The 14,688-nt window shown below is 48.2% G+C and overlaps 5 protein-coding genes across 5 annotated transcripts; 1 reads left to right on the forward strand and 4 right to left on the reverse strand.

Annotated features, from left to right (window-relative positions):
- Nucleotides 1-1,426: 1,426 nt before the first annotated feature.
- Nucleotides 1,427-2,851, reverse strand: KY384_005710 (uncharacterized protein; the record flags this gene model as incomplete). Its single annotated transcript, XM_044814208.1, has 4 exons — nucleotides 1,427-1,984; nucleotides 2,035-2,214; nucleotides 2,266-2,518; nucleotides 2,589-2,851. The coding sequence occupies 4 exons, from the start codon at nucleotides 2,849-2,851 to the stop codon at nucleotides 1,427-1,429; spliced, it is 1,254 nt and encodes a 417-aa protein (XP_044668358.1).
- A 1,212-nt stretch (nucleotides 2,852-4,063) lies between these two features.
- Nucleotides 4,064-4,705, reverse strand: KY384_005711 (uncharacterized protein; the record flags this gene model as incomplete). Its single annotated transcript, XM_044814209.1, has 2 exons — nucleotides 4,064-4,623; nucleotides 4,684-4,705. The coding sequence occupies 2 exons, from the start codon at nucleotides 4,703-4,705 to the stop codon at nucleotides 4,064-4,066; spliced, it is 582 nt and encodes a 193-aa protein (XP_044668359.1).
- Nucleotides 4,706-7,738: 3,033 nt separating this feature from the next.
- Nucleotides 7,739-8,317, forward strand: KY384_005712 (uncharacterized protein; the record flags this gene model as incomplete). Its single annotated transcript, XM_044814210.1, has 1 exon — nucleotides 7,739-8,317. One exon carries the CDS (start codon nucleotides 7,739-7,741, stop codon nucleotides 8,315-8,317), a length of 579 nt encoding a protein of 192 aa, XP_044668360.1.
- A 713-nt stretch (nucleotides 8,318-9,030) lies between these two features.
- KY384_005713 (uncharacterized protein) lies at nucleotides 9,031-10,793 on the reverse strand (the record flags this gene model as incomplete). Its single annotated transcript, XM_044814211.1, has 2 exons — nucleotides 9,031-10,432; nucleotides 10,726-10,793. The coding sequence occupies 2 exons, from the start codon at nucleotides 10,791-10,793 to the stop codon at nucleotides 9,031-9,033; spliced, it is 1,470 nt and encodes a 489-aa protein (XP_044668361.1).
- A 1,252-nt stretch (nucleotides 10,794-12,045) lies between these two features.
- KY384_005714 (uncharacterized protein) lies at nucleotides 12,046-13,375 on the reverse strand (the record flags this gene model as incomplete). The annotated part of the gene is made up of 2 exons (XM_044814212.1): nucleotides 12,046-12,777; nucleotides 13,091-13,375. 2 exons carry the CDS (start codon nucleotides 13,373-13,375, stop codon nucleotides 12,046-12,048), a joined length of 1,017 nt encoding a protein of 338 aa, XP_044668362.1.
- Between the last annotated feature and the right edge of the window lie 1,313 nt (nucleotides 13,376-14,688).

Below are 14,688 nucleotides of genomic sequence, written 5' to 3' on the forward strand. Positions count from 1 at the left end.
ACTGGGGTTGTCAGTTTGTTGTATTACTGGCTTTGTTATCAACGGCGGAGTGGGAGGGTGTTGAGGGGAGGGGCGAGCGGAAGGGGGAGGGGAAAGGGGGAGGGAAGTGAGAATGGTGAGGGCCGGCTGAGGAGTCTGGCGGCGCGGATGGGGGGCAGTTAGGGTGGCGAGGGGGAGGGAAGGTAGGAGATGGGGAGGTAGGTGAGTCGTATGGCCCCGCATATCGAATGGATGGTGCAGTGATCGGGAACGATCTCAAGGCATTTAGTGGGTTTGGTGTTGCTGCTGTTGGTGAGTGAGGCGGTGCGCTGCGGCTTCGGATATTGTACTGGTGGTATATGAGTCACATGAAGAACTCAATGGCTTTAGGAAGTGCATAGATCATGGGCCTCAGATGATGACTCGTGACCCTAATTTCCAGAAAAATTTGAGGGTTACAAAGGGTGTTGTATGTGTCGGAAGTGCGTTGGTAATACGTTCCTTAACGAGCTTTTGGATCGATGATGCAGCACTGGATGTCGAGTTGGTAGGGCTAAGCTGTTCGTAACTTGATGGTTCCAAGCCTCCAGCTCAAGTCTGCGCCCATTTACACTCATGCGTTTGGTCTAGAAAGGGGCTAACAGAACTCTGACAGATGTGACTGACTAGTACGTGAAAGGAGTGGGTGAACATTGCCTGAGTGATCAGAGTTGGTGTCCAATGTTGGCTGTCTAGATTACTATGAAATCCCAGCTTGAGCACGCTAATCAACTGGATTCAGAATCACACTGGACTCCATGAATACCATAATGAAAGCCCGATGTCAAGTCGACTGGAAATGCACTGGCCGTGCTGCAGTCTCAAACTGCGCTGGATGCTTCTCGTCTGTCATTTCATGACTTCCAAGGGGGTTATACTTTTGCCACTTGCTTCACTGATAGCCGCCTCTGACTCGGAGAGCTGTTGTATTCCCAACACACATGTAAGATGAACATGGCATCCCTTGGGTTTTGCAATTTGATGTATAGCTCGATATTTAAGTGGTAGACTGGCAAAGAATTGTGCAGATACATGACACTTTTATACCATCTGCTGTAAAAGCGTTGTAGAATTACTTCCGTAGTTCGGCAATTAGAAAGTCAAGAGTACATTCGCAGATTAAGTGAGATTCTCGAGAGAATCTAATCGTATCTCTGTCAATGAAATTCGTAAAACCCGTTAATCTATTGGTGTAGCCTAGCTTCCCCCCCCCCCCCCCACACTATATAACAAGATCTCTGCAAGAGCTTTGATACTTCCGAAATCCATGGAATAACCTTCAATCTTCTAACACCAGTACATGAACCGGACCTAATTCCTCTTCAAAAAGAATAGCTCAATCGATGACGTTTCCGCGAGGATTGATCCCTATTCAGCTCATGTATTTCGAGTAGATCGCAGGTCGTGGTCAATGAATCTTAATCTTCTTGCCAATGATTCTCGCAATCTTGCGGCTGTCACGCTTAATCACAGAGACCCAAAGAGATTTGCCTGGCAGGGGTGATTCCATCAAGGCTTCCTCATCTCTGCGCCTTTTAAAACAAAGTTCTATATACATGAAGCTCATGACAATGATGGCAAGGAATATGAGCGCTTTTTCAAACGGATCCGTCCATACTCCAGTTCTGCGACTATCAATGTTTGTTGATTCGGGTGCCGTTTTAATGGACCCTAAGATCCTCATCGCCAAAGGTATCGCCAGACTTGCACATGCAACGCTAGTTAAGTTTCTAATAGACAATGGGTTTGTGGCCGTCGTTTGGGGGAGCATAATTCTAATGATGATCACGAGAGTTGCCGTTGCGGTGAAGCTAATTCCAAGCATAACCACCACCTCTAAAACCGTATCAACGAACGTTGCAGTGTTTTTGAAAATAGAGTCGATAGGTTTCTCGTAGAAAGGCTCCCACTCTCGAAGTTTTCCCCAAATTATACCGAGAATTGCTTTCAAGCACTGTGCGGAATACTATCCAGGTCAGCTGCTTGACTCCAAGCTAACTCGAATAGAAGGCTTACCATTTGACCTGAACAAGCGTTCCGGAGAAAATCTTTTTCGTAGGCTTGGACGGTAAGCCGTAGGTTCAGTCTGAGTACGTCATGTATACGCTGACCATCTCGGCGGTATAGTGCTTCGCTACTTGTACTCCAGTAATTCTCAGAAAATACTGGTCGGCACACAGTAAGATTCTGCATGTCCTAGCCAAATTCAGTGCTTGCAACGACAGGTATGTCAAATTGTGTGCTTACCGGCCGATCATGGCAATCATCCCAGAGACTCAGCTTGAACTCTTTCTGAGATGTAGCATTACCCTTGTCCGCGCGCTTGTTGGAATTTTGACCGTAATAAATCGCGAACGCGATCGAGAGTATTGTCAGAATGATTGTCAAAGTCGCGCAGACTTTTACATTGGCCAAGTGACGTCGCACCCACTCGAACCGAGACACTGGCTTCTGTGTTTCTGTCGGAACCTGAGGAGCGATTTCATACCCATCATTCTGCCTGTGATGACCATATATCAGCGAGAGTCTTCGAAGTCACGTTTCCCAGAATACATGATTGCTTGACATACGATGCTTCCGTCGGTGCGGCTGAGGTCACTGGTCCGCTATGAAGGATAGCAACCTCTGGCGAGTCTCCTGATGGTTGGTCGGTAGCGACTGAGTCGGCCTCAGGAGCAGGAGAAGCAACAGCCAGCGACGTACCGGTTGGCGACAGCGGTTCGAGGGCAATGACGCTGCCCTCATGGGGTCGGTCTACTGGGAAAGCACCTGGAATCGACAGAGCCACCATTTCGATTGCATCGGCGCTAAGACACTGCCGATTCAGAGCCATAAAGAAGATTGAGAGAGATCAACGACGGGGTCAAATGCTTGTAGATTCACAAAGTTACCTGATGAGAGATTTGGGGCTACACGTAGCGATTTAAGAAGAGGAATGCCTGGCGGCACTGCCACACCGACTCCCATCATTTCTAAAAACTGCTGGCGCCTGAACCCATGGGCTCTCTGGGCTGGGGTTCAGGTCTGTGAGCCTCACGCCTTCTACTAACCATTAGATCTCTCCCTCGAAGCCCACCTAAACCAAAACGACGATAGTGCGATTCCTTCGATTGGTAGCGAAAGTCCGAAGAACAGTGGCTTGAAAAGCATTGCGTGTGCTGTGTGCGAAAGCGTCGCAGAAACACGTCTTCATAGCCAACCAAATCTTTTAGCGTGACAAATCGGCCCCCCATGCCTGCCCTAGCCCCCTTGGAGGTAGTATCGAGGCATGTTCTGCTGCTAGTTATGTTTGGCAAAGGCTATGTTGAGAGCATGAACGATGGACTTCGCGACGAATTGGCCTTGACGATTGACGATTGCGGATGAAGTGGAAGTGAAGATGCACGGACGCGACATGTTTCAATAAAAGTTTTGGGAACAGAACTTGATACGGTATTGAAACAGTCAATCAGCGCTTAGAGTTCTACTTATCTAGGGGACGTTAGGGGAGTCCGTCCCGGGGCCTTAAACCCTATGGCGCATGGGCTCAACGAGTTGCCCGGTGCCTGGCATGATACAAGAAACGACTAAAATAGTATCAATTTTGATTTTAATTTTATACTATTTAATGATTAATTCATAGTAGCTTTATCTATTATAGCTATATATCAAATTTATTCCTTATTTATTTTTATTATTAAATTACTTTCTAGCTTAATAGTTATGCATAGTAGTTCCCGGCCGCATGCCTCTGCTGAGATGTAAGGTCTACTATGCTTCATGATAACGATCTGGAGGTGCGCGTGGGTCAGCAGAATGACGTCTACAGTCAGACCAAAGAGCTAATGCTGAGCATTATCTATTGTCTAGAAAAGAGATCTTTCCTAAAGAGTACCGTATATTCTCTTCCGTATATTCTCGTCCGTACATTCTTATACGTCGTCACCGAGTAGACTGTGTAGACTAACATGCTTTTATCATATAAAGTCGCAGCCCAATCTACTTCATCTCAGATCCTTACTCTCCTCTAATCCATCAAATCTACTTCTTGAGCTTCTTCCACCCATCAATGATCCGTAGACTCCGTATCCCCCGCCGCACCCTCCCCCGCGGCATTCGCAGCAGGCTTTTCCGTGCCACCAGCATTCTCACCATCATCAGGCTGCGCGGCGCCACCTCCACTGCCAACCTTCCTGCCATTGGCCGACAGACCAGCCTGCTTAAGAGCGTCGGCGACCTTCTTTGCAAGAATGGCGTGTTCTGTATCGCTCTCATTATGTCCCGCGGGCAGAATATACCACTCTCCCTTCGCATCCTTCTGAACGGAGTAGGTGACTCCGCCGCCATGCTTGTCGATGTCGGCTTGCAGACCATTGGCCACGGCCTGCAATGCTTGCTGTTCTTGAGATTGGTTCGCTGCGTCGTTTGGGGTGGCGCCGGAGTTCGCGCTGCCGGGGAAGGGACCGGCTTTGTGGGCGGCGGCGGAGGAGCTGGCGGCTGCGGCTGCTGCAGCCTTGGAGGCTTCCTGTGCTGCTGCGGATGCTTTTGTTTGGGCGTCCTTATCTTTCTGGTACTCGGCTGCGACTTGGTCGTTTTCCTGACCTAGCTGCACTAGGTTTGTCTGAGCTGGTCATCGCATCAGTTTCTTGTGCGGCTATGTGTGTCTGTATCAGTCGGGCTACTTACGTGCGCCTCCAGGACGTGGCATTCCTAGAGTTGTGAGGGAGAAGAGGAATACAGTAGTACAGAAAATGGATGTGGACTTCATCGTCGATGGAAACGGTCGATATGATTTCACGTACAGTTCTGAAAGTTGTCTGACAGGAGGGATCAAAGAGCTTTACAGGGTAGTATGTTGAATCTATTGCTGGTGGACGAATGTTCTTCAGATACTGTTTTGCGAATCTTAGGTTGGTGAGTCTGCCTTTATATAATCAAGACATGGCCGGTTGAAGGTTTGAAATTTTCCTCGAGAGGCATATAGAGTGTCAAATAGAACGGTATCACGATGTCACTAGTCATGGAGAATGTTTTGCTATGGGACACGGGTTTCTGTTTATGTTAAGAAAATGCGCGATTAAAATCTCTTCACTGTACAAATCCTTCAAGAAGAGACGTCATGGCTGTCGAATGGCATGGATGTTTACATGGATAACACGGCAGAACAGAATAATGACGCATAGAATGTCATTGATCAGAACCCTTCCTGACTATTTTTGGGCGCGAGAAGGGCAACCAGCCGACATCCCTTCACAAAGACGTTTCGACTCAGGACATGGCTTGCTCTGTCATGAAAATGACAGAGCGAGCTGAAATGAAGGGTTTCGTCCTTACAGAAGGCCGTTTCATGCAAGGACACGGCTCTTGCTCTCAAGAGAGGTACAAAGATGGGGGAGTGACGGGCGACGTCAATCCACCGCAAACTGCCGTGCCAGTGTTGCAGCCACAGTTCTATGGTCATGGCTTGTGCGTCCGCGATATACATGCAAGGTCTGTCAAGGAGCTTAGCCGCAGAAACGAAGCAATGCCTGTTTGGGGGAATTCTCCCTTTAGCGAAAGGGATTTATTGGATAATCTTGAAACGACTGACGGCGAAAAGGGAGCTAAATACCCGTGCGGGGTCGAATGCTATCCCTCAGGGCGAGATTCTACCGCTTAGCCAATCGTCTTTTAATTGTGAAGTCTCGAGGCAAGTCAAAATGTACTTCGTGAAGAGGTCCAACAGAAATTTTAGGATCCAAGATCTAAAGGTCTTATCGCGCCTTTTGCTTCTGTTGACAATTTATACATGATAGTGCGGGGATATCAATCTTGATGGACGGGAAGAAGTAGTTTCACGTAGCCGGGAACTAAGATACTCGGCGTTTCGTTATCAGAATGCTTAAACCAGGATGCTTGGTACAAGAGACGGGAAGATGCTGTTTCAGGCGGACGGCTTGGTATCAAATTCCAAATATAGGCTTCCGACATTCATATGACGCAGAAGCACGGATGCCTGATATCGGCAATCGCTATGACTGGGTACCTTGATGCTCATATCGGAGGAATTTGCCTTAAGTCTGCGCCTATGGGCTCGAGCTTTGCAGTCCGAGTGACTCTCTTGACGCTGAATCACATAAGTTGATGTATAGCCGCACAACTCATGTCGAGTCTTGATGCACGGCTGTTCAAGAGCAGTAAGCGTACGTCGCATTTCCTTGCCTGAGAAATATTAGTCTTGATGTTGTGATATGCTGCCTTGTCTGAGAAAACTTTTCTCCTTTCTCTTGACATTGAGCATATTATATCCTCGTTCCGATAGCCATCATACAGCGCTCGTCATGAGGTAGCTTCCAGTAAATGAAGGACACAAGCGCTGCCACATCAGTGGCTGTCTGAGTACAGGTACACCAGGGATTGCTCAAAAGGGATGCCATGGAACATCGATGTTCCAGCGTGCATGATTTGATCATCAAGACAGGTCACTGAAGATGTAAAATCTGTTTGCAGGGCCGATACCTCCTGTCGTGGCGGAGTTCATCGCCGATATCACATCCATGATTCGATTAGAGAAGCAAGTGCGGAAGTACCAAGACCCACCGGCGATACAACATCATATGATCACTGCGATGAGCGGCCTACATGCGATGACATTTAAGGGGGCTTTGGGAGGAGATGATTAGGGTTAGGGTTTGATAAGGATCTCGGTAGCTCTGGCGGACGACGATTAGGAAAGTGCTTGGTGAGGGTCCTGTAGTATAACGCAGGTCTTACCCGCTTATAGTGATGCCTTCACTTTGGCAAAAGATCAACAGAGAGGGAGAGGAAACCATGGAATTAATAGTCTCTCCTGCGATGACATTAGAACAGTACCAATATCCCAGTTCGTACGTGTAGGCAACAGGTGAATTAGCCATAATTGGAGTCTACTTTGTACGCAACTTTGAACGGATGATCGACATTATGATTCGAGAGCTTTGCGGTGTCTCTTGGGGCTGAGAAACTGAGCTTCAATCGATGCGTAAGTATCTCCTCCGAATCAAAGTCCTTTGATGATTGCAGTGAGATTGGAGCAGCTAGAAGGGCGACATTGGGGAGTGTGACGGTGCATTATAAGCCCAGACTACTATATAGGTGAGGATTGATCGCATCAGTGATGATCATGATGCAGCAGACGGTGGGCTTTGCGAGAGTGTACTAGGCGTAGCAGACGTGAATTAGAGAGATATTAGTGTATCTGTTTGACTTGGACTTTTTAGGGATGCAAGCGCCTAAAGTCCGCTGAACTTGGAGTAGGAGTAGTTATACGATGTCTAAGAAGAAATGCCAAGTGAACGTCGGCGTTGAGTATCAGGGAGATGGGAAAGACAATCTAGAGAAGCGCGCTTTGCGCAAGACTGGTGCCTATAAGCGAAATAGGCTAAGTTGTATATGACCTCCCTCTATTAAGACATCTACGGGCTTCATCGCACATATGAATGCACATAGCCACCTCATGGCTTTACCGTGAGATCAATAGGGCATACTTTCCTTATACTGACATCACTTAGTCCAATGATCTTCTCCGAGAACAAGATGTTATACGAGCGCTCTTCACTGGCTTCGCAGTTATTATTGCTCCTCTTCGCCTGTCATGTCGGAACCAGTATGGCACGCGCGCTTCCTAATCAACCAGGCCAGTCACTTGACATTAGACATACGTATGTCGTATATACCTAGAAGTGGAATTCAGCTTTAAAGGATCATACTGATTAAATTCATCATGCATAGAAGCGGAGAAGAACGTCATCTTCCACCAGTAGGTCACCGACAGCCATCGAATGAGTATATCATCAAAGCACGCAACGCGATATCAGTGAACAACATTGCAATATCTCCAAATTATCCCCCACTACCGCTCCCCTATACCCATGAATTCGCATTCGAATTCGATCATTACACTCTCTCCAATTACCGCTGGCCCATCCCCTCAGATGTCTACTTACAAGCCATCTTCGATGCCCTATCAGCTGGATGGGAGGCTATCGTAGATGATGTTGAGGACTTCCGATCATATGCGGAAGAAAGGGTTGATGAACGCCCATATCATGATGGGTACCGGTTTGTGAGTAGAGGGGTGGAGTTTGTCATGGTGCCCGGGCCTCATGGTGTTGACTACGCGGATTGGAGGTTTTTGCTGATGGCTTTCACGGATATTGTCTGGCTGTATGAGGTGCATGGGTTCGACTTCACGGCTTGGGATGGTCCTGTTGGGGTGGAATCGGAGAGAGGGATTATGATGACGGGGAGTATGAGGTTTGTGGGTGCAGAGAAGACTGTCAATAGCGCAAGTATTGAGTGAGCATTTCGATATCATAATCATGGTCGTGCTGGTTGTCCAGTGTGCTGAGAAATGACTTTTTATGGTAGTACGATTGGAGCCTTGAAGGAAGTGGATAAACGAACTATTTGAAACCAAGTGAGATCCTTGAAAGTTAATTTGGTCTTCTTAGACCCAGTCGAAATATGGCATTGCCTCGGAAGCCATTGCTCCGCCAGCATGCAAAACTGCTAAGCTCGAGGGCGGGATCAGGACAAGGACATAATCTTTCAACATAGCGATACCGGCGCCAATTCTATCGTGAGTCATCTCGCATCCCTAGGATGGTGATGTTACGCCGGCAGCCTCATCAACGAGTCGCCCGGTGCCCGGCATGATACAAGAAATGATTAATATGGCACAGATCTTGATCTCAAGTCTAAACCGTCCAGCGGTCTTTCTAAAGGTCTATCTTTATCTGTCATGGCTATGTACTAAACTCGTTCCTCACTTATTCTTGTCGCTAATCGCTCACTTTTGTCGCTAAATCACTTTTTGGCCCAGTGGTCCCACTCCAAATCCGAAAAACTTTTACTATCCAGCGCCAGAACTTCTATCCGTCTCAAATATCCAAATCAAACTATGCCTCCTCACCTGTTCTGTAATCTGGTGAAATGTTGAATATCGTGCTCACAGACCTAGTCCAATTCTCTACCGCCGTTCACTCTCAGCGTAACGTCTCCAGATTCGCACCATTAGAGAATTCCGCACTTCGGACTGCAAGCCCCAAGCGCTTCACCCTGTGCCTGAGCTAGTAGGAGTGCAGCTGTGTGACAATCGCACTTTGTCTTTGCCCTTTTATGGTAGTCGCAGACGAGGCCGAGCCGGCGTTTCAATGCAACTTCTTTTCTTTCCTCTGGCTCTAGAGCCCGCCTTCTTGGTGGAAGCTGTGAGGGCTTTCTGGTCGTTTTCGCGGGCTGGTCCTGTTGTGAGGATGCTGTACGTGATCGAGTCTGTTGAGACGTCGTGGTCGTTCCTTGTCGTGGGTATCGTATATCAGGAAATTGATCATGACGCAAATTTCCTACAGCTTGGGGAGAGCCGAACTGTGAAGTTGAAGAATGCTCTGCTTTGGGTAGGATTGGGATGGAGGACGTGCTGCGATTTTTGATAGAGCTTAAGCCGTTGAGGTTGAGCAGGCCGTTCTGCTCCGGTGGGGTAGTCACCCTTCGGTTCGCGGGGCCGTGCGATTGTCTTTCAAAGTTCGCTTGTGGAGTTACGAAGTCCCAAGAAGAATTATCTGCATTGGTAGTGGTAGTAGGTTGTGCGTCTGGTAATACTACCCAGTCCTCATCCAAAATGTGGTCAAATTGTGTCGGCATAGCTGGAGCAGAAGTCGTGAGATTGAAGTAGTCATCCTCGAAGATGGTGGTGTATTGGTCAGAGTCCACTTGCTCTCCTCGGAACAAAGACCCCGTACTACCTTGAGTCGAGTCGTGCAGTAAGGTTCCCTTCATTTCATCGTACATCTGAGCTTGGTCAAGAAAATGGGGTCCGTATACCTCGTTCGGCTCGACATCATTCAGACTGAAAGGAGGAGGAGCGGGTGGAGTATGCCAGGACGCTGATGCTTGGCTGGATGACATCTCCGAGAAGCCATAGCATTCTTGAAGGAATGGCTTGTGTCCTTCATGGTATGTATCAAATTGACTATTGCCCGGTCCATTGGGTTCATTTTCACTCATGCATAGGAAGTCTTTCAATCCGGCCATGGATAGGAATTCTGAGTCAGCAGTGGGGCTGAGATCTGTTAGAGGATTCGAGTCATGTTGAAGGTGCGATGTTAAAGCTAAATTGGGAAGATCTGAGGCGGGTCTATGAGCTTGGCTCGCTTGCGTGATAGAGCTTTGAAGGGTAGTACCAGAGGTAAAACTGGAAGTGTCGCACTCAGCGAAAAGCCGAGCATCTTCGTGATGGGAGGCATTTGCCTGGCTCAAGGGGTATTCAAGAGGCTCTTCCAGGTTTGGTGAGTGATAGAAAGGTCCATTCGCGGTGACACGGTTCAACTTATCCATGATTTTTTGGTCCTTGATCGATTTGCTGTCAAGGTAGGTCGATGGGTCTGTTTCGATGTGGTCGGCTGAAGCTGGTGTCAATCTGTAATGGCTACACAGCTTGTGCAAGACTTGGCTGCACGTGATTGTCGTCGTGAGGAAGGTTGAGGATGGTAGCACCCGCTTAAGCTTATCGGCGAGGCTCTGCAAGTACTATGGAAGTCTTTCAAATTGAGTTGGATCTCCCTGGGAATGTCCGAGGGATCTGGTACCGATCAGCAGAGGAGACTGGCAGCACTTTATGTGTCTGCACACCGTGTTACCGAAGACACCGAGACATACTTAGGCATAGAATTGGGAAGAAGAACCACGATCTGACACGAGCTCCTACGATACCTCATCAAAATCCTCGACCGCATTTCCAGCAACACGTCAGGCTCCAATTGACAAACCAAGATATGCATGATTGCTCTGTACTTTGCACGTTTCTGTATCTTTGCGTCATGTTCAAGGATCGAGCGTTATTCTAGAACCTTCATGCACAGCATGCTGTCCGAAACGACCAATGAGAGACAGCGTCAATACACCGGTTGCTGCGGTCATGGAATTTAGGCTAGTGCATGCAGAGAGGCCTGACGAATCGATGGCTTACGGAAAGGTACATACCCGGAGGCTGTGTCCTTCCATGATCTTTCAGCCTTGTACTATACCCAACTCTCCTCTCTTGATATTGGAGCGGTCAGTACTTCTATCACTCGAATGCAACTGCACATAACCTGGTAAAATTGGTTGAAACTTCTCGCTTGATCCATTCATCTATCGCTCTAATCATGATGAGTTCCATATATATCTTGAAAGATGCCATACTCCTGGGCCGGATGCACGTCGTCATACGGCTTATGATGTATTTGTAAGGTTTAGAGTCAGAAGGTTGTGCGCGGATGATGGGCGATCACCACGTGGATTTTGACAGGACACCACCACCACTGGTGAATGCCTGATGGCGTTCCATGTGGACTAATAAGGCCTGACCCATGGTTCATATGCATCATCTTGCATATTATACCGGCTGAATAGCGGTCTAGAATCTCCGTCAGGTCGTCCCACTGAGAAGTCCAGACTGCAGAGCCTCGTTCAAGAGCGTGCGATACGTCACTTCTGCAAAGCAACAGCCCAAATGAATAAGCAGACTTGATTGATAAGACCCCGCTGTTGACCTAGTGCGAACAAAGCAGGTGGGGTACGCGGTGCTTGTTTAGTGGGGTCAAGGAGGGGCAGTGTAATAAGCATCGCTTACTCATGCTCAATTTGGCTGGTAAATATTTCTCTTCGGTTGTCAATGGTTAAGAATGCTCAATTGATGACTGTGATTTCTCTAAGTCGTCGCCACCCTCCGCAGCCTGACAGCACAAAGTTGTAGGGAGTAGTATAGTGTGCTTGATCCTATGCTTGGCCAGGTTGTGAGCAGTACACACTCTTGGTAAGCATATGTTCAAGCGTGTGAGAGACCGCCTGCATTGTGACGAACTTCTAATTCTGTAACTCGTCAAGTAGAGCTGACAACTCTCTTATCAAAGTCTCGCTATGGCTAATGACACTCGAAAACCAATTCTTCTATCCTTTGTTCCAGATTTAAGTCTTCACAGGTCTCTGTTCCAGGGTTCCCTGTTTCAGGTCAGCACAGCTGACGCATTGACGGTACAATAAAGAGTAAGGCTACCCACATGTGATCCATATTTCATTGAGCTTTTTGAAGCAGCGAACCAATGCAGCATCGTTACCGACGCTCGCAGCGAAATGATCTATCTTCCAATCGTTGGAAAGTGGATGCACACCCTTCGCGCATATCTCGTACAGTCGGCACAGAGATGAAACAGCTCCTTCCAGCACGTTGGCAGTCTGATCGATTGCATGAGAGGTGAATGTGACTACTGTAAAATTCCTGACGATCATTGTGAGCACGCAGAGTGTACACAATAACATTGGCTGGTCACGAGGTCTTCGACGGAACAAGGTCTGCTGCGTTAATCGTAGAAGTGATTGCAATGTCCTCTCAAGCTTGTTACCAGGTCGAGTCTCTGATTCTTCATCCACTGCTGCTGGCGTGATCATTCGCTTCTTGACAGTCATTTGCAGGTCGTATCTAGATGTTTCCAATTCTACCTCCTCACCTTCACAGCGATATGGCATTTTTATGTCCATTATTGACAACTCATATGTTAGTACGAAGGCTCGTAATGCTGCAACGATCAGGTCATTTCCACTCATCTCTACATCAGTATCTCTGTGTCGATCTTCCAAGCTGATCTGGAGGGTGGCCATTTCCTCGAAGATCTCCAAGGTCGATTCTTCAAAAAATTTGGCCATACCTTTAGTAGGACTTTGAAATTGCGCCAGAAATTCTGTCACAGGAATACATATTCCAGGTGAGATGGTTAACTGGTCTGCCTTATTAATGCAGTCTTTAAATGGCCGCTTAGTATGGGCGTAATATACGAGGACGGTAAAAGTCGATCCGCAGTCGCCTTGGTAGGACCATTCTCCACTGCCAAGATTCAAATCTTCAAAGTATTAGGCTTGTATATGGCGTAAGGCTCATCGCGTACCTGGGACCACTCCAGATAAAGCATCAGCAACGGTACCACGCTGACACTCGAGCTGCCAAACATGTTTGTTCCGGGTCGAGCATTCTTTGCATGGTGTGTTTTCATCGCACTATTATACTTGAGCAGCAACCGATTTAAGTGATAGTCGGTCTTACCTGCTTTCTCAAGACTTTGCATCTCCAGCAAGAGCCACCAATTGCTCTTAACCTTTTCATTTGCTGGCGGCTGTCAATCGTAAGTGGGCCACTCCGTCTTGCTTTCGGCTTTGCTATGCCACCGGTGCCGGTGGTCTTTGAGAGTTTGGAAAGTCGCGACTGGATGTCAGAGCGGGTGCATTGTGCCAATTCTGCGTTGGCATCTTTCTGCCTTTGAGATTGAACATCTCTTGTTACATTCAAGTTACCGCGCTCTAAGGGATTCGAGGAGACGGCAAATTGCATACTACTCAGTAGTGAGAGGATGCCGCAACAGCTCGTTTCGGGTAAGGCGCATGCTTACTGATGTCCAGTAGTTGCGACGCATTCATAGCACTCAGAGGGTGGTAGGGCGGTTTCGCCATATCCAGCATGAGTACAGAAGCCATGTTCACATCGGAGCCTCCCTGGAATCCCAACACAAAGGTCACAGGTGAAGGAAATGCTGTGCATTGGTAACGGCATGTCGTCAAGGGCTAGAAGACAAGCGTGTAAGTCCGAAAGCCGGGAGAGGGGGGGGAGGGTTGAAATCTTTCGGTTGGCAAGGAAGGTCTGGCAAAGATTATATATACACTCTCAAGCACTGCCAAAATGCACAATCGCTGGTGCGGTCGACCAAGTCGATGTGCCTGCTTATGGTGGTTGCGACGACCTTACTCTATTCCCGATGGTCTGGACCTTAGCCTTGCCTCGATTGACAGATTGATTCACAAATCGACCGTGCCTGATCGTGTCAAAGCGCTTCAGGCGGTATGCAGACAAGACAGGTAGCATCCCAGATTAGAGGCTGCCCAGGCTAGAAGCTGCGACTGCAGTAGATCATGCAGCCGCATAGGTGGCGGGGCACTGCTGACATGCAAACTAATAATTATCGGGTCAAAAGCAGCACTGTGACCGCCTTGAGCGGTCTTAGAAGCCGTTGTCCATAAGCAAATAGACGCCGAGACTGCCCGCCGTCCCGGAGCGGCGCCTCGACCGCCCTGAGCGGTCTTCCTTATCCCTCCCTAGTGCGCGGTCTGGTGTCTAGTCAAAGCCTCTAAATTCAGCCTTCCGTTCCGAGCGTTGGTTTGACGCGAGCCGGCCACGCTCAAGAAATGATGCCTTGAAATGGTGCGATAGTTGGTGGGAAAGTAGTTCTGCAAGTTCTGTTAGAGGTTGATTGAAAGTCATCGGGCTAGATCTACACGTTCCAAAGGATTGGAGGCAAGTCTGGTCGTGATATGCATTATTGAAGTTCTTTAGTCCATGGTGGTGCAGGCCTTGGCGTAGCCGCCTTCCGTCAAAACCAACCCTCGCTCGTTCGGCCTCCTGTGAATGCACTATTTCAGCACATTTGCTTGGTCAGTACTACTACCGTCCCGAAACTCTGTCACATTCCTATCACCTGATTTGTACACTACCGAGAACCAAGGAGCTCCAGGCAAGCTCCACCGGCAAATGCACATTATTCCGCTTAAAGCGGTCATCAAATAAAGCCGCTCCAAAGCCACGCATCAAACATGTTCCTGAAACGACCCGATCCACACCAGATATATCAGGATTGATACCGCCCTCGTCAT

The sequence above is a fragment of the Bacidia gigantensis genome, assembly GCF_019456465.1.
Source record: "Bacidia gigantensis strain McMullin 20006 chromosome Unknown contig_246, whole genome shotgun sequence".
Taxonomy (NCBI): Eukaryota; Fungi; Ascomycota; class Lecanoromycetes; order Lecanorales; family Ramalinaceae; genus Bacidia; species Bacidia gigantensis.